This window comes from Acomys minous (genome assembly GCF_964271855.1).
Source record: "Acomys minous genome assembly, chromosome: 2".
NCBI classification, from domain to species: domain Eukaryota; kingdom Metazoa; phylum Chordata; class Mammalia; order Rodentia; family Muridae; genus Acomys; species Acomys minous.
The window spans coordinates 77627133-77647997 of NC_140484.1; the positions used below are offsets into that span (position 1 = coordinate 77627133).

The 20865-nt window shown below is 47.0% G+C and overlaps 1 protein-coding gene across 1 annotated transcript in view; it reads right to left on the reverse strand.

Moving 5' to 3' along the window:
• HS3ST2 (heparan sulfate-glucosamine 3-sulfotransferase 2) overlaps positions 1-18917 on the reverse strand; it is a 115371-nt gene extending 96454 nt beyond the window's left edge. Inside the window, exon 1 of the mRNA XM_084772838.1 lies at positions 17991-18917. Coding sequence (XP_084628964.1) covers positions 17991-18475 — 485 coding nt within the window. The 5' untranslated portion in view covers positions 18476-18917. The remainder of the gene's footprint in view (positions 1-17990) is intronic.
• Between the last annotated feature and the right edge of the window lie 1948 nt (positions 18918-20865).

The window sequence follows — 20865 nt, forward strand, 5'->3', positions numbered from 1 at the left end:
TGCCAATAGACAAGGATGAAAATTAGCAAAGCCTGCAAACCAAAAGGAAAAAAAGAGTGACGAGTCACTGATTATTGGGACTCCTACGCTCCTGAGTATGGAGTGTCCACCAATCCGAGTCCTAGAGTTAGGGATGTTTCCAAAATTTTCTTTTATATTTTTATCTTTGAAACTACCATACTACAAAATGGACTTTTGTGGGTGTTCTATGCTGTGATTTTTGTTTGTTTATTTTTATGGTGCTAAGTTCAAACCCAAGGCTTCATGCATGCCAGCTCAGGCTTATACCACTGAGCTACAACCTGGGCCTTGCTATTTGCATTTTGATATAGTTTTTAATTTACTGTTTGACATATCACACATGTGTGCAATGTGTTTTTTATCAAACCCACCTCCATTCCCTCCCATCCACATTTCCCCAACCCCCTACCTGCCCCTCTCAGCTTCACTTTCCCTTTCTCTGAACCTACATAGACCCCCTACCCAGCTTCCACCACACATGCACAAATTCCAACTCATGGATTGGCTTGACTACCACCCTAGTCAGAGTACAGGACAGAGCTCTTAGAGCAGTGCTTCTCAACCAGTGGGACATGCCCCTCCAGAGATCCAACAACGCTTTCTTAGGGGATGCATCTCAGATATCCTCCACATCAGATATCTACACTATAATTCATAACAGTAGCAAAATTACAGTTATGAACTAGCAACGAAAATAATTATATGGCTGGGCATCTCCACACTGTGAGGAATTGCATTAAAGGGTGACAGATAAGGAAGGTTGAGAACCACTGTCTCAGGTCAAGCCTACAGAATGTTTCTCAGCATGACTGTTTCTCAGCGCCCCTCTCTACTGTCCTGAGCCCTGGCATGCACTAAGTTTTTCTCTAGCACGTTGGTTTGCCTGTTTGAAAGTGTCATGTATAATTGGAAACACACAGTACGTAACCTTCTCACTCAGCATGGCGTGACGCCTTTGAGCCCTGTCCAAGTCACTGTGTTTTTAAGGAGCATTGCACAAAGGTTTTACACAGGTGATCTCATGCTAGATTGGAAGGAAAACCTGGGTTAGACCTTGGCGAACGTACTTGCGGTTAAAGATCAGAACTGTCCAGATACAGATTATGCAAAACTGATCAGGGGGGAGATCTAAAAATACTACCGAGCTGGATCTTTTCCTCCTATTTTTCACGTCTGTGTTCTCTTTCCCATGATGCCCCATCCATTTGCAATTTAAATCAGAATCACAGCTTTTTAAACCACTCAGACTTGGTAATGTCAGCCCATCCCTCCCGAGCTGTTGATGGACCATGACAGCTAAAGATGATACAGTAATATGGTGACACCAAAGCCAGAGAGGTGGGGGTTGGTCAGAACTTTCCAAAGTGTGGGAGATGGGCTCCAGTGCTTAAAAAAAGAGGTGGTACACACAGCCACTTTACTACCACTCAGTTGTGCTATTAGCAAATAACTAGTTTTCCCATTTGACCACATTTGAGTCTCTTACTTCCATCATGGAGAAAGTCTTAGAATGCTGTTGATAGCTGAGAGAGAGAGAGAGAGAGAGAGAGAGAGAGAGAGAGAGAGAGAGAGAGAGAGAGAACACAGAACACATGCATGTTCTGGGAACTAAACTTAGTTAAGGCCTTCCACGCGCTAGGCAAGCATTCTGCCATTGAGCTATATTCCCAGATCTCCAATTGTTTTTTAATTTTCCTCCTAAACAGAGAAGGGCTGCCTCAGTCAGAGCATGGTGGCCAACAGAGCGTGGCAGCCAACAGTGTTGGAATAACACTGAGCTCACTATTTGGTGATGACTGTGTTTGTTTTCTTGATTACTTTCTATTTCTGGCAAAAAGCGAAGAAGGTCATCAAGGATGGTGATATAATGTTTGTGTGTATGTGTGTGTGTGTGTGTGTGTGTGTGTATGTGTATGTATATGTGTATGTGTGTGTTTATGTGTGTGCGTGTGTGTGTGTTTATGTGTGTGTATGTGTGTATGTTTATGTGTGTGTTTATGTGTGTGTTTGTGTGTGTGTATGTGTGTATGTTTATGTGTGTGTATGTGTGTATGTGTGTGTTTATATGTGTATTGTGTATACGTGAGTCCAGGGGCATGTGCATTTATATTCACATGCATGTAGAAGCCAGATGTCAATGCCATGCATATTTCTCAATTGTTCTCCACCTTATTAGTTTCTAAAGACTAATTATCATTATTTATGTGTATGGGTGTTGCTTGCATGCATGCCTGTGCACCATGTTCGTGTCTGGTACCCACAGAGACTAGAAGAGGCCATCAGATCCTCTGGAACTAGAGTCATAGATAGCTCTGAGCTGCCATGTGGGTGCTGGGAATCAAGCCTGGATCCTCTGGAGGAGCAGCCAGTGCTCTTAACCACTGGGCCATCTCTCCAGCCTTTACCTTGGTTTTTGAGGCAACATGATTAACAAAGAGAGAGATCTAGCCAAGTTACCTAGGATTTAACTGAGATGTCTGTGCTAGAGAAATATGAGAAAGGGCCCCAGAGCGGGGCTGGCGCCACTACAGAACTCTGCAGCGACTTAAGTCATTTTTCACAGAATTAATAATTCAGATCCCACACCATTCCGGTGAGAAGTGGCCATAACTGCAGAGAGTTTAACCAACCACTTCTGAAGATGGGGATTGATCCTGGGATACGCTGCCTCCACTTTAAGCCATCTCGCCTGAGCAAAATGAAAGCTGTTAGGTGATTTCATATCTTCATTAAAGCCATCAAAGCAGAAACACATTGCAAAGAGGCTGCCAAGGCAGAGAGCATGCCCTATGCTTCAGCAGCCTGAGAGCGGTCCTGGAGAGCTGGAGCCCAGCTCTCTTACAGCCATGCTAGTGCTCAGTTCTTCCAGAAAGAAATCACAGGATTCATCTCCAATCTGGTAATGTCATCAAGACAGCTACCTTGCTGTGTCTGTGGGAAGGGCTAGAGCAGTGGAGAAGTTGGGTGACACACGCAAGTGACATGTGCCGTTTTAGAGCTGAACATGATCCTTCAAAGAACACCAGGATGTTATCCAAACACTCTTTTGTTTTAAAATGGGCCTCAAAGACCCCTAGGAATGGGTGTGCTGCCGTTGTCCACCTATTTGGGAATGAAGAATCCAGGTTACGGTTGCACACCGTAGTCTTTGATTAGTTTATACATCCACACCTGTGGGTGGATGCTTGAAAAGTCAGGCCCAGGATTGGTTGGGGAATGGTGAGACTCAAACCTCAGCCTCACTTGCAATGGATTTTTAAAAGTTTAACAGAGAGAAGCCATAAATTCCCAGCAGCTCAGCCACTGTGTCGAACAGCATCATGACCTTCACCACCCTAAATGTCAGAGCCCTCATCTTCCTAGATTCGTCCCACACACCTTGCCCTCGTCAAGCAATCTTGCCATCGCATTTTCAGACCATGTTGGGCATCTGCCACCATCGCAGCAGCCTCCTTTCCTGCTCCAACCTTGCTCTTTCTACAGAGCAGCTCAGCAGAGCCTGTTTATACAAGGCAGGAGCCAGGGATGTAACACAGTTGTTAGAGTGCTTGCCTAGTGTGGACAAAGCTCTGGTTCTGCCTTCAACAAACATGGTGGTCTTTTAACCCTAGTACTCAGAAAAATGGAGGTAGGAAGATCCAAAGTACTATATTTTTCAGACTATAAGACTCATCTGACCATAAGACACACCTAGTTTTTAGAGCAGTAAAACAAGAAAGACAGTAAAAACAGCAAGCAGATCATAAGGTGCACCCTAATTCCCCCACATACACTTTTGGGAGGGGAAGTGCATCTTATGGTCCAAAAAATACAGTACATAGCAAGTTTAAAGCTAGACTGAGATACATGAGCAAAATCAAACAGAAGTCAGATCTCAGGATTCCAGAGCTCCAGCCATGCCTGCTCCTTCTCTTTGACTCAGAGCAGAAGTCAAGACACTTGTGAGAGTCTCTAAGACCCTGTTTGATCTGCCCCGAGCAGCTCCCTGAATTGATTATATGTTATTCCTCCTTGCTGGTCCCACTCTGGCCATGCTGGTCCTCAGGTCCTGAGAGTTATCGCTGTCACTCCACTGACCACTCCCCCCGCCCCAGGCCATCAGAAGCTTCGCATTTGTTCTTCTCGTTGCCAGAGGTTCTTTCCACTAAATTACAGCATTCTTTGTCCCAGTGCCTACTTCAGGTTTTAGCTCAGATATCACCATCTCAGAGAGCCCTGTTCTAACCATTAACCTTTGACAGCTTCGATTACTTCAACCCCACCAACGCCTTTCTAACCTTCTTCCACATATTTTCTCGGTTGGTCACACTTACCATCATCTGACACAGACACATTTTATTTATTGACTGTAGAGGGTCTCTCTCTCTCTCTCTCTCTGTCTCTCTCTCTCTCTCTCTCTCTCTCTCTGTCTCTGTCTCTCTCTCTCTCTCTCTCTTACCTTCCCCCCCCCCCCTTTCCTGTGACTACTACAGAGCCTGGTACATAATAGGTATTCAAAAGCCATCTTATGACATGATGATAAAGTCCCAAACATACAAATTCTGTATTATCCCAGTCTGTCAGAGCGCAGCAGGTAATCCAAATAAAAGGATGTAGATTACTAGTAGCTTCAGAACAAACTCATGAGCTCAGCCATGCCTCACACCTGGGAATATTAACTCAACTAATTTTTTTTGAGGACCTACTATGTGCCAGGCTCCTCTCTGAGCTCAGGGGATGCCAGCATGAAGGAAGCAGGCAAGGTCTCTGCACCCAGAGAGCTTTAAAAGTCAGAAGAGTGATCAAGATACAGTTGAGTAGTAGCAAGAAACAGGAAGTAGATAAAAATAAGGCACTGAAGAAAGTTACAGAAACCTGAGGAAGGTCAGCTGGCTTCTCATATGTGGCAAAAGGAGGGTTGCGTTTTCTTTGCCTTTGCTTTTGAAGAGGTGACATGTGTGTCAACTGAGACCTGTGTTACAGAAAGAATCAAATCTGGTAGCTACTGGAAAAGGAAGAATCTAAATAGAGGCGGTAGCAGCTGCAAGCACCCTCAAGCTTAGGCCTCAGCTGGAAAGCTGCTCACTGCCCCTCCCTGAATGGGGGCCTCTCCCCTGTGACCACCCAGGTCCTGGGAGTTTCTGTTGCTCCTCTCTTCCTGACTTGCCTTTTCCAGTCAGTTCCTTAAATCAAGACCCTCTTTCTGAGGCTTTGTGTGTGTTTGACACATACGAATTGATCAATCACTCAGTGGGTGGCACCTAAATTGTGATTTCATTGTCTCCAGAAGAGAACTTGTGTGATGGGTATGTTTAGACACAGATGTATCGCCACAGGGACACCTCTCCATCAGTGGGCAGGACAGCATCCCTGGCTATCTGCTCTTTGGCTCTCATCACACCATCTCTTCCAGAAAGCCTTCCTCTGGATAAATTCCATCTCCATTCTACTCTTGTTCTCCTGCACCACTATTGTGGTTGTCTCTCTCGGTCTTGTGTACGGAACTGTTATGAGCATCTCAAAAACCCACCAACATATGAGAAGCCCAGAGGCAGGACTCACAGTCTGTTCATATTTATGTCATTACTGTTGAAATCAATAAAAGCTCGATGGTCAATAATTACAGTTAATACTTGTTGGACACATTTGTATAAGAAATGCTCAGAGTGCTTTTATTGCCCATTGAATCCTCATTGCTGTCCTACTGGACATCAGTATGATTGAGCCCCAGGGTGCAAAAGAACCTCTGTGCCGAAGTGAAGCAACTGGCTGGTGGACACATACTTGGCAGGGAAAGGCAGTGAGCAGAGAGACCAACACTGTCCTCCAGATTTCAGGGTCTGAGTTTTACATTACTATTTACAGCTACCATGCCCTATGACTACAGTTAAGCTTTCTGCAGTTTGTGGTGCAGTATAATTCAAACTTATTGAAAAAGAAATCCAAGAATAAAAGAATGTGTTGGTTTTAATTGTTCATTACAATAAATAACATTATAGCATTTGAACCCTGATGCATTTTACCTGGGAAGTGAATCATGCCTTTATGCAGAGTATCCACATGATATATGGTACCCACCCATTACTCAGGAGCTGCCTCATTCTCAGGTGAACTATCATAAAGTTACTATTTGAGTATTAAGTGCCTCCCATGGGTTCAGATGTTGAATGCTTAGATTTCTCCTGGTGGCACTAATGTGGCAGGTCTGGAGGCTGTAGGGAGCAAAGCCTAGCTGCCAGAAATAGACCCTCGGGGGGAGTTTTTTGGGGAAAATCTTGTTCCTAGATCTTCCTGCTTCTTCTCCTCCCCTCCTCTTTCCCCTCTTCTTCTTCCCCTCTTTCCATCTTTCTCCCCTCTTTTCTCCCTCCCTCTCAGCTTTCTTATCCATGAGGTAGAAAGTCCCTCTGTCCCACCCGTGCTCTCATCACCATGATGCTCTACCCAGACACATGGGACGAACGATCTCTAAAACCGTTTAGGCTCATCTCTCTGTACTTTGTCACAGTCATAGGAAAAGTAACTAGTGCAAAAGGAAGGAGAGAGAGAGAGAGAGGACACAACTTACAGTAGTACATTGTTACACATGCTCTGTTTTCATGGTTACTGCTACTCATCTCTTACTGTGTCTAATTTATATATCAAATTTTATTATATGTGTGTGGAACAAACAATAGTGGGTATATTTACATTACCCATGGTTTTACGCATCTAGGAAGTGTGTTGGAAAAGCTATTAAGGGGACCCACTGTAGTTTCTGGTCCCTTCTTGCTTTTCAGTTCATCCCATGTACCCTTTGAATCTGGTCCTCCCTCTCTCTCTCTCTCTCTCTCTCTCTCTCTCTCTCTCTCTCTCTCTCACACACACACACACACACACACACACACACACACACACACAATCTCTTCTTTTGTTCTTTTTTGAGGCTCCCAGCTTAACCAGGAGGCATAACTCTATTGTCCATTTATTTGACTCCAGCCTTACAGGATTCGGGGCTCTTAGCCTGGCAGTGGGCAGAGAGGAGGGAAACACTCAGTAGCAAGAAGCCATTTCCACTGCTGTACTGGCGACTACTTCTCCATTAAAGGCAGGACCAGGGAGTCTTGCCATAGACACCCTGCAAACGTCTTTGTTGACAACACAGGCAAAGTCCCAGGGACTGTTTTCTCCAGGGAGTGTACATTCTCTTCCACTCTGGCGAGAGCAGACTGGGGAAGCCGAACTCACTCTCTGCTCTCCCCCGCATGCAATCTTCATGAGTTATTTACTCCGTCTTTGCCGTGACCAAAATGATCTACAGGAGCAGCGTTTAGTCTGTCATGGCAGAGGTGGGGTGAGGGAGTGCCCTGGACCTGGACCTGGAAGCTGGGAATGGGATCAAAACTGGAAGTGGATGACCACCAACAGCCCCTCCTCACCCACCCCTACCATCTAAGCTCACCTCCTCAAGACTCCATGGTCCCCAAACCAGCAGTACCAGCCAGGACTGAGTGCTCAAAGCAGGAATCATGGGAATCTTTTTAAACTCAAACTCTAAGAGTCACTCACGGCAGAGTGGAAGAGACAGAACTCTGCACACAGAAGGGTTTTTTTTTTGTGGGTGTGCATACATAAGTGCACCCCTATGTGTGGAGATCAGAGATCAGCTTTGGTGGTATCACTCTTGGGGAGTATTTTCTGAGTTAGGGTGTCTCACTGGGATCTGGGGCTCACAAAGCAAGCTAGGTTGCCTGGCCAATGAGGCCCAGGGCTTCCCCCTGTCCCTGCCTCCCAGCACTGGGATTACAAAAGTATTACCACATCTGGCTTTTTACCTGCAAACTGGGACTTCAGATCAGGACTTTACTGACTGAGCCATCTCCCCAGCCGCAGAGATGTATTTTAAAGAGACACCCTGTCTCATGAAAACCTCAAAATAGATACAGAAACAGTCCCAAGCCCGATTCTGCAGGTTTCTGATTCCCTTTTTAAAAACCCAGCTTTTCTCTGATTTTTATGCTGACAACTGCAGTTATGCCCAAAGTGGGTTGAAGTGACAGTCTGTGTGTGTGTGTGTGTGTGTGTGTGTGTGTGTGTGTGTGTGTGTGTGTTGAGGGGGCGACTTTGGTTTATTCCCCAATAGTGAGACTAACAAGGAAACCTTGTGGTTTAATATGTTTTTCCCTTTAAATGTCTAACACACACTTTCTTGGCGGACTCTTGGCTCTTCCAAAGCCTGGATGCCCTTGTGGACACTGCTCACTGCAACACTTCTCTTAACACTTGCATTTGTTCTGAGCTTTCTTTTGCTCTTCAGTCCCAATCATTAACACATTAAAGGAACCCAAGAAGTCCAGAGTCACCAGTGCATTCACTTAAGCTGCTTTTTTTTGGGAATTCCACCCAAGTCCTGTGTGTCCCTCAGAGACTCTGTAAAATACCACTGTATCACCAAAGAGACATTTACCATCGTTTTAACTGTGGTTCCGCCACTGCTGCTCACGCAAAGGATGAAAGTCTCAGCTTGATACCAATATTTCCTTAGTCCATTAGCTTCTCCTGATATCCCCTGCTAGAGACAGGATGCTGTGGGCCTGGAACATTCCAGTGTGCTCTTTGGTAAAAACCTCAGTAACACTGCTTTGTTTTCAGTCTGTCTGTTTTGAGATTACTTTCAGAAGGCAATGCTGCTTTCCATTTTAAGAATTTAAATGAAGCTGCTTTGTAAATGTATTTGTTTGAAATGTATTTGCATTCAATGTGTTAGCTTCACAAATGGGTAACATCGTCTGTCCAAGGGAGTCACAGAACAGGGACTTCTCTCTCAAAAGAGGAATTCTGTGACCAAGGGATGAGGACTGTAAGACTCCCCTTCACCATTTTTGATCTGCATTTCATACATATATTAGAGTATGCTATTTACTGCAAAATTGGAACTTTAAAAAAAAATGAAGCCTTTTTCTTTATGAAAGACTATAATTTTCTTTTCTCTAGAGATTTTTATTCATGTATACAACAAATGTGATCATATCCACTCCCTATTTCCCTCCTCCAACTCCTTCCACTACTCCCTACCTTGTAAGGTTATATAATTTTTAAATTAAATTTATTTTTAATTGATGCATAAAATGTATATATATATATATATATATATATATATATATATATATATATATATATATATATATATATCAGCATGATTTGGATCTAAAAACTGCTACTCAAAGGCTGTGTATCCAGGGCTTGGCATTTCTGGAAGTGATGGAGACTTTAAGACAGAGGCCCTTGGGCTGGAACCGACCTAAAGGCGTTTTGCAGAGGACTATCTTCCATGGCTCCAGAAAGCACAAAGTAAGGTTCCAAAGGATGGAAGCAACCAACAGTCCGACCCAGAAATGATGGCTATGAACCACATCAAAGCCAGCAAACCAAGAGTGCCATAGTGGCATTCGTAACTCGGTGGTAACCAGTAGCTCTCTAATTAGACTTAGGACCCACTCAACAAGAGGCAGATTGCACCTGTTACTGAAAGCCTAGCCAACTGCCCAGGGCTACTGTTGGGGGTTGGTCTGCTGATACGTGTTCCGATGCTAATTACTGGTTCCCAAGGTCTAGTTGCTGTCCAGACAGGAACATCCTCACACATACCTGCCGTTGTTGTGTAAACCTTGCCTAAGAAATTATTTCTGTTTGACCAACACAAAGCAGATACCTGGGCGGGGCTGGAGAAAAGTAGGCATGGTGAAGGTTCATCAGCTTGGAGAAGAGAAGGATCTTGGGAAGGAGAAGCAGACGGTTATCAGAGAAAGAAGAAAGCCAAACCACTGCAATTGGTTATCATGGAGAGAAACTCATGACCAGATCAGCATGGATGCAGGAAAGCAGCCCAGAATTAGCAAGTATTTGTAGAATTATGGATGGGAGGAAGAAGGCCAGGTATCAGAGGAGGAAGGAAACAGAGCCAGCATGATGGGTTAGCACAGAGAGGAGCCATGGCAGGATCAGCCTGGATGGAGGAAAGTGGCTAGGAATAAGCAGGTATTTATAGAATTATGGATGGGAGGTAGCACAGACCGGAAGGGTTAAAGCAGATGGCACAGGACAGAGGCTGGAAGATAAAGGAAGGAAGTTTTAGGGGGTTAACATCTGCCATGGCCCAGGCAAAAGAAGGCTGTTCTGAAATCTGTCAGGTGTGTGTATCTTCATTGATTGTGAAAGTGGGTTAATAATACCACCATAATAATTATAAGCCTAATGATAAACATTTATTACGCCATACTTTTAAATTAACAAGAACAAGCTAGTGAAGTCATGGATCTCGGAGGAGAATCTGCAACTTCTACAGCACTGTCCCAAACTACATTATAAATATTGGTCCTTACACTCACCTCTCAAGGAAACTTCTCTTTGCCACAGACCTCAAAAAAAAAAAAACATCACAGAAAGCCTCAACCAATCAAAATGCAGAGTTGTGGCTCCTGGTCCCAATGGATACATCTACCAAACACTCTTTCACCTAAAGCTCAAGAAACATTGTAGAAGAGGCAATGGAAAGACTGTAAGCACATGGAGTTTACTGTGAGATTATGTCTCCTAATAACACCCGTGAAATCTAGCCATCATGACATGACCAAGGACAACACCATAGACATGCTAACACAGACAGGGGAGAACCCAGGAAGCCTCAGTCCTACACAAAGCACTACAGACAACTAAAGAATGCTAAAAAATAGTCTTCCCCAGGGAAGAACACATTTTGTTGTTTTCCAATACCAAATGGTGAGCCATAAAAACATAATACAAGTAACATTATACAGACTGTGTAGTTTGTATTTACGAATTTAGGAATAGATGTGTGTATACATATATGTATGTAACAACAAATAATGAAAAAGGAGACTATGAATTTGAAAGAGAGCAAGACATGTATATGAGGGTATTTGGAGGGAAAAGAGAAAAAGTGGAAATGATATAATTATAGAATAATCTCAAAAATATCAAAGAAAAAAATGTAAAGGGTTCTGTGGAAGGTCCCTGCCATCCTGCCATGTGTCCCAGCCATGAGGTTAGGGCTTCCCCCACCTTCCCCATTCCTTAAGAATGGTACAATAGTGAGCTGAAGCCTCTAAAACTATGAGCCAAAATAAACTTGTTTTTCTTTTGTTTTTTGTTTTAGTTTTTCAAGACAAGATTTCCATGTGTAGCCTTGGCTATTCTGGACTCACTTTGTAGAGCAGGCCAACCTCTGCCTCCCGAGTGCTGGGATTAAAGGCGTGCACCACCACGCCCAGCTATCATTTTCCTTTTTAAAGTTGCTTCCCTCTGGTATTTTGATACAGTGGTCAAAGCCTAACATAAGTGATTAATTACCACCTGATATCTCAACACACATAAACAGTGAGTCACACGCATGTCAGATTAATATATCTGTCTCCTCAAACACTTATCAGTTCTTTATCGTGGAGCAGTCGAAGCTCTCCCATTTTTTTTTCTGTTATCTTCATTCACTCTACAGTGCACTGGCTCATCAGAACCTGTGCTCCTATCTATGACTTAGTGCTCTTCGACCCAACCCCCTTCGTCTGCACTCCACCTAGCCTCAGCTAAACATCCTTACGATCTTAAATGATATCACTGAACAACAAATATTAAGAAATCATAGTAGAAGTTGCACACTGTAGTGACTGAAGTCTAGAAAATGCTGGATTCATCCCTCCAAAATGGGAGCGCTGCTATGGATAGGAAGAGAGTAGTGGGGAGTCCCTCTAGGCTCAACCTAGAGCAGAGACAAGAGCTGTTGGCACTGAGCAGCAACCATTGTCAAATCCTCTGGTTGGAAGTTTGAGAAGACACAACAGCTAATGTGTGTGTACCTAGGAACCCTACATGATGCCAAATCCCCCTTGACCAAACCAGCCCATCTGGCCATGTCTCCCAGGAGGATGTGCTCATGCGGAGCCCTCGGTTCCTCACCCTGTCCCATCATCCCACAGAGAAAGCCTTGGGGAGTGAAGCATTGGACCAACAGCCCAGCTGTGTAGCCTGACAGGCAGCAATTACCTCTGAAATGCTAAGTTATTTCCACTCACTGGTGGCTTTTACCCACCTTGTCAAGCTGCTCATGGACTACAAAGCACTTCAGCCCATCAGTGCAGCCCATTAGGAGAAAAGAGTGGCAGCAGAGCCAGCCCACAGCAGCCTGGCACTGAGCCTGGCCAATGGTGGGCGTTTGACAAATAAATGGATTAACCCACCTCAGGGTTAGCTCTGGGGGAAATGGTGGGTGCCACAGACTTAGCTTGGCTGCGTGACCTTTTAGAACCCTCTGGCCTGACTCACAGCCCTAGTGTCTGCTTCTCTGCCTTCCTCTTCCTTGCCCACTGGCTGTGAGCCATCACACAGAGAGCTGGCCTCCCCTCCGAGTCCTCCAGCAGATCCGGATCAATAGGGAGCTGTGTGCTTCCGCCCCTCCACACCCACTCTGTCACTCAATCATTCAGAAATGACTCATGGAGGGCTAGCCAAGGGGAGAAAGCTATTCAACACTGCCGAGCACTGGATGCGGAGAACATTAACAATACCTCCCTCAGGAAATGGCACCTATTGGCACTGACTGCTCACCAGAATGGATAAGAGCTCTTGGGACGAGCCTACCAATCTACGTAAGGACATGCCTCTTTACAGATGTCCATGGAACACATTGCAGCAGCAGCTCATCTCTGGTGGGCATCTGCCCCACACCTTCCGAAGTAGTAAAAAAAAAAAGATGTATTCAAGGAGATGGCATGGGCAACCCTTGAAACTTCAAAATGGGTACAGCTCCTAACAGAGAGCCCCTGCTGCTGGTTATGGAGATGCCGTGTTGGAGATGTTTCTATGTAGTCAGTGGTTCTTTGGAAGATTAATGAATTTCAGGGTGACTGGTGAAGCCACACTCTCAAGGTGAAAGGCAGCTTGGTGAGGAGCGGTTCTGCAACCAAGGTGGAAGCAGAGTGTTTCATGGAAGCCAGGACATCCATCATTCATCGCAAGACATTCTAATCTCAGAAAAGTTTTTTTTTAAAAAAAAGCTATGCTTCTTACTTTCTTTCTCTATTAAGCAATATTTTTTTTCTATTTTTAACACCACAAACAATATTAACAGTGTGAACTCAGTGAAAATCTCAGGGCCTGTCGGGGTCTTCTTCACTTCCCAAGCTCCAGCAAAGGCTTTGAAAGAAATCTCATTCTTTGTTTCCAGCTCGTCCACTCTCTCGAAGCTCCAGAGAGAAGTGAGACCAGCACACCCCCCAAGCCCTCCCCCAAGCAACAACAGTTCCGCTGGCCCATTTTGAATGTTCCTCGGTGACTGAAAAACACGGTACTTATGTTGGAACTAACGAATATACTTCCTGAGTGCTGCGAGGATGACAGATGGGGGATTTCCAGACTCAATGGCTTCATTTAACCAGAGTGTGTCACACTCCCCTGGACCCACGCAGGAAAACTCTTTACAAGGATGTGTCTGCAAAAAGGATGAGCAGGAGACCTCACATGTCGGGGAAGGGGGGGTCACGGATCACTTGTAGACAAGGTGAGCATAGGTCAGTTTGTTTTGCATGTTAATCGGTTTGTTCTAAGATGGCAAAGGCTTCTGTGTTCTCTCTTCCTCATGCAGAAGGCCCCTGTCTCCTGCCTGTGGGCTTCCTTTTAAGGCTTGCTGTGCCAGAGTTTGGCTTTGCTGTTACATATGAGTCACTGATTTAGATGAGCTTGATAATGTGGTAGATTTCATTCTGTGCTCTCCCTTCTCTGTCTTACAGAGACCGTTGCCTCCGAGGCAAATCCTGTGCCTGCTTGTCTTATGCAGTCCCAAGAGCACACTGATGCTGAGCAAGAAAGTAGACAGAGATGTGAGATGGGGTCTAAAATTTGGACACCAGCGCAGAGTAAATGATCATGTATTAGCTCCCTCCTGTTGGCGTCTTAAGGCATTTAGAAAAGAGTTCCTTCCTCGTGACACATGCACCCGGCCAAGCCTCAGTGATGGCAAAACTGATACACTGGGAACAAAACCCTCTTCCCTCCTGAACCCTAAAGACCCCAGGACACAATACTGCTTACATTTCTCTATAAATGGCGAGCATACAGAATAGGCTATGTCTGGGGCAAACTTTGGTTAAAAACAACAACAAAAAAAAAAACCCAGTATCATATATAAAATCTTAGGTATGTTGAGTGTTTCCACATAAGGTATCATACATGGTTTTCATATGATGTAAAAGACCAGGTCAGGCATCATTCTCATTTTTAAAGGTGGGTAAATAGAGATGCAGAAATATAAGGTGAAAATTTATCAATCAAAGTTAGAAAAGAGAAGACAACAGGGAGGGAGAGAGAGCAAGAAGCAAGGAAGAGAGAGAGGGAAGAAAGGAGTGCAGAAAGGAAGTCAGATAAAGGAAAATGTTGGAATGAGCAAGTGGCTCAGTTTCTAAAGCGCTTGTAGTGCACACAAGCATGAGGGTCCTTAGTTCAGGTCCCCAATAGCAAGTGCCTATTGTCTCTTTGCTGGGAGCATTTCTCTGGAGCTTACTGTTCACCCTCCCTAGTGGAATTGGTGAGGTTCAGTGAGAGTCTCTGTTTCAAAAAACAAGGAGGAAAACAACTTAGATTCTGTCTTCCACATGTGTACTCACATATATCTATAGACCCCCCACACACACACACACATAGACCAAACACAGGCAAAAAAGGAAGTTTGAGACTATTTCCTTAGCATTGTATTTCCCAGCCCCATTTGGCGGCTGTGTAGCAGACGCAGCTCTAACAGTTGTGTTAGCAGGAGCATTAATGGCAATAATAGGAGTGTTGGTAGCAAAACAGCAGTAATTGTGGCAACGGTACTAACATCGTTGGCTTATCTTTATATACCAAAATTTTTTCCCCGTGGCATTTTCATATGCAATGTTTCATGCTTTCTTGAAGCCCAGGATAATTATTATGGGCTTCATTCCATGAGAAGGCAGCTGAGACCAAGGTGATCACCTTCTTCCAAAATGCACAGCATCTAAAGAGGTCATCTCTGGTCTTTGACACAGTAGGTTCCGCCCTGTGACCGTCACCAACCTAATATCACTTTTCCTCTTCCAAGCAGCTAGTGGCTCCCACCCTGCATCCCCATGGGTCCGTATTCTGACTCTTGGAAGAAATTTGAAGAGGTGGACTCAGGTCAGACATACAGGTGAGGTAAGCGCCAGGGATGAGCTCACAGAAGATCTCAGGGATTTCCCTGTAGAGAGAGCTGGGCTCTGAGGGTGGCCTGCCTCAGTGGCTCCCAAGAAGGGATTAGGATCCAGGAACAAAGAAGATGAGGGCTCTGTAGGCTTGTCCCTTTTGCTGATGGTGTCTCTCTGGCTATATCAACTCTGCCTTCATGGAGAAGTCTCACCTGTGGATGGACAGTGGTGATTCTTATTTTCCCACTGTCTATCTGCATTTAGACAATCTGGTCTAAGAAGTGCTCCAGGGCTTCCACATGGGCAGGGTATCAAGGACTCTACTAAGTTTGCGCAGCTCCACCCTGGGAAGCTCAAGCCACAACAGTGGGTGGAAGCCTTCTTGAACACACACCGTCAGGAGTCCCAGGAATCCTCATAGTTTCTGCAATTGCTACGTGTTACTCAAGTGATGATAAAGCATAAAATGGAGAGAAACAGTGCCCGAGTAGGGGACCATATTACCGTTTGTGGAAACAGCATTCCTCCTGTGAAATACTTGCCCCCAGAGGGTACTGGCTTGCAGCCTCTCCCTGCCTTACCTCCTAGAGAATAAAATACACAGACCTTTCCTGGGTCCTGTGGACTTCCCAGCCTTCCTGAGAAAGTGATGGGTGTCATAGTTATGACCAGACCTCCATGCTAATCTTTCCTTTAGAAACATCGAGAAGGAAAGGGGAGAGAGGGAGGGAGAGAGAAAGAAGTGGAGCTGTCAATGTGCTTCATTTTAAATAAAACCTACCAAGATTCAGCTGAGAATTTTAGCAGAATCCAAATGTGCTAGGGTAAAAAAAAAAAAAAAAGGCATGGCTCCCATCTCCAAGGTTCACAGCTAAGCTGGCTTAGAATCACACATGCCAAGGTTAAAAATAAAAAGCAGTCATCCCTGAATGACACAGGCTCCAGAAAGGAAGCCTGAGGTGTGCTGTTTGGTGGAGGGAGGAACAGGGAAGGAGAGCCTGGGCTCAACATAGAGGTGTTTATGGGGCGAGAGGGAGGTGCATTACCTAAAAGCTGGATGCTCAGAATTTTGCTGTTTTGCACTTAACAAGCACTTCACACTGGCAAAGGGTTCTACGAGGATCTTCATATTTTCCATCGAGGAAACCCTGGAGAGCAATGAGCACGGCTGTGGCTGACCTCGAGCAGGACGCTGGTGTACAATGCTTCTGCAGTTCATACCCTGGAGTCTGCTTCAGACAGCGTTTGCACGCAACTAGATGGAACACTCATGGTTCACAGCTTGGAAAGCATGGTGGGCCATCAGCGATGGCATGAGGCCACATCTGACTGTGTGCCAACCATCCCTCCACTACAGACAATGTGTCTGCCTCTTGGGGACAGCACACGTCCTATCCCTTGCTCCTAACAGACATAGCTCCTGCTAGCTCAGGCTAGCTGGAATGGGTGACAAGGATTCCTGTGGATCCCCCTTCTCTGAAAATCCAGAACCCCTGGTTATGCGTCCATTAGGATGATCTTTCTGATGAAATTATCCTTTGTCCATCCAGTACACTTATGACTTGGCTGACTAAAGCTTCTCCTTTTATATGAAAAATAAAAGAAGTCGCCCCTGCAACTGTGGCAGCTACTGTGGCATCCCTCCACACTCCCCTTACCGTGCAGAACTGTCTAGATTGTCTTCAGGTAGATCCTGTGACACCTCTGAGGTTCTGACTCAGACCCTCTATGGACCTATCCTGCACTTCAGCACCTCACAGGGTGGGAAGACCAATGGACACTGAAGGCACCTGGGAGTGAAGGCTGCCGCCTCATGAAGCCTTGCTCTGTGTCCAGACACCATCCACTGAGGTAGGGGCACTCTCATTGGCAGAAGTCCAAGCAATGAATGGCTTTCTGGGCATGTCTGACTATTCCTAGGATCCTGCCTAGACTTCCATTAAAGTCCCAGCCTGTCTTCCAAATCTATCCTGTTGGCTACTATTTTAAAAAGCACCCCCAATGCTGAGTGTCATGTTTTACATCTTTCAAACACTTTGAACAAGCCTTGGCAAGTAAACAGGGCAAGAACTATTTTCCTGCCTTTTGTAATGGATGGGGAAAAGGAGGCTGGCAGAGTTTGGGGAACTTGCTCAGTCTAAGTGGCAGAGGCACAACTAAAATCCAAGGTTCCTTCCTGTACTTCAAGCTCACTAACCCAGGACTAGAAAGGCTGAGGGAGCCCCAGAATAGTAGTGAACATCTGTAGCTGAGACTGGCACTCTCGAAGGGTCAGATCTTGTTCCTTTTTCTCACTGCAGGAACTCTGGCCACACTCTCATTTTGTCCTAAGTATGGGAACCTATCCAGGCAGAACACACACACACACACACACACACACACACACACACACACACACACACACACACACACACACCACCGCAGAGGGCCTTTGTGGTGGCTTCCCTTTCGCAGCGTCAGGTGCCACAGGCCAGCTTACGGTCAGATTAGAGTAGTTCTGTGGTCAGACAACCCCCTGCCTTGGACAACCAATCCCATCCGCCCTGAAACCTGGACACAGAAGCCAGCCCTCCAGCCAGCACCTACGTTTGACTGGAAATGTCCCCTACCTTCCAGGGACGAGAGGGATCCCAAGAATAAGAGTGAATGCCCATTCCTTTTGCTCGTCAACTAACCTCATGAATAACTAGTCTCCGGGGAAGTTCTGGTAATCACCCCATACCCGACTTACCCACTTAAGAAAGGAAAGGGATGGCTCCAGAGATGGAGCGGACTCATTGCGCAGAGTGGTCCTCTTACCTGTACCAGTCCAACCCTCGGCCGTAGTTCCTATCGAAGAAGTGCGGCTCCGTGCCTAAGGCCCGCACGTCCGGGTGCACGCGGATAAACTCCAGCACCGCCCGAGTTCCCCCTTTCTTGACGCCCACAATGAGGGCTTGGGGCAGCCGTTTGGTGCCCAGCTTCGGGGAGCCTGAGTGGTTGGACCCGGAGAGGCGCGGTGCTGGCGCGGCGGCGGCAGGCGCGCTGGGAGCGCTGGGCTCACTGGGCGTCGGTCCCGGGGGATCACACGGGCGGGACTTCGAGAGAAGTTTCTGGCCGCTTGCACTGGGGCCACTGAGGCAGCGCGGGGCGCCGAGCAGGCGACTCTGGCCCAGACCGTCGCAGCAGCACAGGAAGCTGTAACACAGGTAAGTGCAGGACAAGGACAGGGTGAAGGCGAAGAGCAGCCTGCGCGCTCTCCGCGGCTGAGGTGGCCCCGCGCGGCCCAGGACCCTATAGGCCATAGCTCCATGGGCCCGCGCCGGGGGTCATGGTTTCAGAGGTAGCACCTGCGGAGGAGATGCTGCGTGGCCCTGCGATTGCCTAGAGGGCTCGCGTGGCGCTGTTCCCTCCGTGTGGGTCGGGCGTAGGGGACGCCGTCTCCTCTGGGGGCAGCTGGCTTTGGCAAGCACCGTGCCCAGGGGTCCCGGGAACGGTGGCTCCTTTGGGACCCGGTGGATGCATTGCCAGCATCTCTCAGTGCTAGGTGGTGGGGACTTCGGGCAGCCGGGCGGCTCCCGGCACTCTTCGGCTTTCACTCGCGTTGGGTTCGGAGCGCGCCCAGCGCCCGAAGCCCCATTCCGGATGCTCGGAGCGCCTTTCAGGGGACGCTCTGTGGCCGCGCGGCTGTGCGGGTGGGAGGATGCGCGGACCGGACGGTGGCGCTGGCGCCAGCCGCGTTCTGGCTCTTCGGGAAATGCCGAGTGGAGCGCGCTGCCGGCTCTATTTAAGGAGTCGCCTGACGTCAGCCGCGCGGGTCCCCCGAGCCCGCGCCGCGCCCGGGGACCTGGCCCGCCCCTTGCACCCCCACTCTCTTATTCCTCTCAGGTTCAACACCGCCCCGATCCTCCCCATGCGGAGTGCTTCCTACAGAGCCTTAGCAGCTTGGGGCGGCAAGAGAAGGGTGGCCAGGTACATCGTGAACTCCTGCGGGAGACAGGACACCCCCACCACTCTGGTCTCTGAACACCTGAGTCGAGATTATGCCAACACCCACCTCAGGCATAGACCCGGGTGCTGATGCAAGCACCCAAGCCTGATACTCGGTTCCACTACACTCATCCACACATGCACTAGCACAGGAGCAAGCCCACTCTCATCCAGACACACCCCAACACTCCACAGAGGGTGGGGAGAAGACTACTCCTGACCCGAGGATAGGAATACAACAAGGACACACCCCAACGCCAGCCACCTCTCCGAACCAATACACACAGGCTGGAATCTGACACCATGCAGTGTGCGCACACCCCTGGTATGCGGGCGCACATTGTAAAATGGATGGGTGGAGGAACGAAGCGAAAGTGAGATTCCGTGACTAGTTAGTTACCAAGCCCCCTAGCACCCGCGCACTGACTCACACCCAGGAGGCTCGCTCTGTCTCGCACCCACGGAGCACAAACCTCCACCTGATTCGCACATCACCTCATCTCCCCTCCCCGCTGGGGCCTGGAAGGAAATCTAGCCCCAGAGCAACAGACTTATTCATCTCTTGGCTGCCGCCCCCTAGCGGTAGACTGCTCCCCAGGGAGCTGTCCAGGGTACTAGACGCTCCAAGGGCCAGGGTGTAATTGGTTTCCTCACAGAGACAAGGCAGGGAGAGTTAAAGGACACAGCACTTCCACTTCTAATGATTGCCACTAGGCTGTTGGAAGAACAGCTCCCGGTGAGTGACTATCCACAGAACGTGCTTGCACGAGGAACCCGTGCTGTCCTTAGAGATCACACTAGTTTCTGGTTAGAACCCTGCATCCCAGGTTGGAGTGCCATCCCATATCACCTGGACCCCTGTTCTCAGAGTGAGGACGTTCACCCTCACCTTGAACTGGGATGACTTCAGGGCAAGGTCTGTGTAGTCTTGCTCAAACTAGGAAATACATTCTGTTTCCAAGCCAAGTTCTGAGAAAACATAGTCTAATCTCTACTGTAGGCACTAGCTACTAGTTAGTTAACAGGTGCTAAAATGTTTAGTAATTGTTAATGCCTACCATATTATTACCATTTCTCACACTTCTTTGGATAATTTTTCAATAGTATTTTTATTTCTTCTGAGAATTTCATATTACTCCCAATCCAAGCTCTTCCCAGAACCTTCTAATATGTTTCCTCCCAATTTCATTCCCTCCCCCTCCTCCTCCTCTTCTTCTTCCTCTTCCTCTTTCCCTTTCTCTTCTTCTTTCTTCTCTCATTCTTCAAAAAATAAAATAACCCAGTGAGTTCGATTAGTGATTTACATCCATTGGGGTATGATCAACTTACCAGTGACCACACCTCTAAAGAGCAGGGACTCCCCCAGCAGCCATTAACTGCCAAGAGTGCCTCAGCCAGGGGTGGGGCCTCATGAGCTCCTTCTCCCTCTGTGCTGAGGTGTTGCCTGGCTTCATCTTGGGCAGAGCTTGTGCAGATAGCTGCTGCCGATGTGAGTTCATGAGTGCAATGGCCTGGTGTGTTCAGAAAACGTCATTTCACAGCTCTATTCCTTACCCTCCTGCTCTTACGTTCTTGCTCCCCTGCTTCCACAGTGTTCTCTGAGCCCTGGGAAACATGTGACATAGATGTCCTTTTTAGGAGTGAGCACTCATAGTCACTTATTCCCAACACTTTGACCAATTAGGAGACTCTGTATTAATCGCTG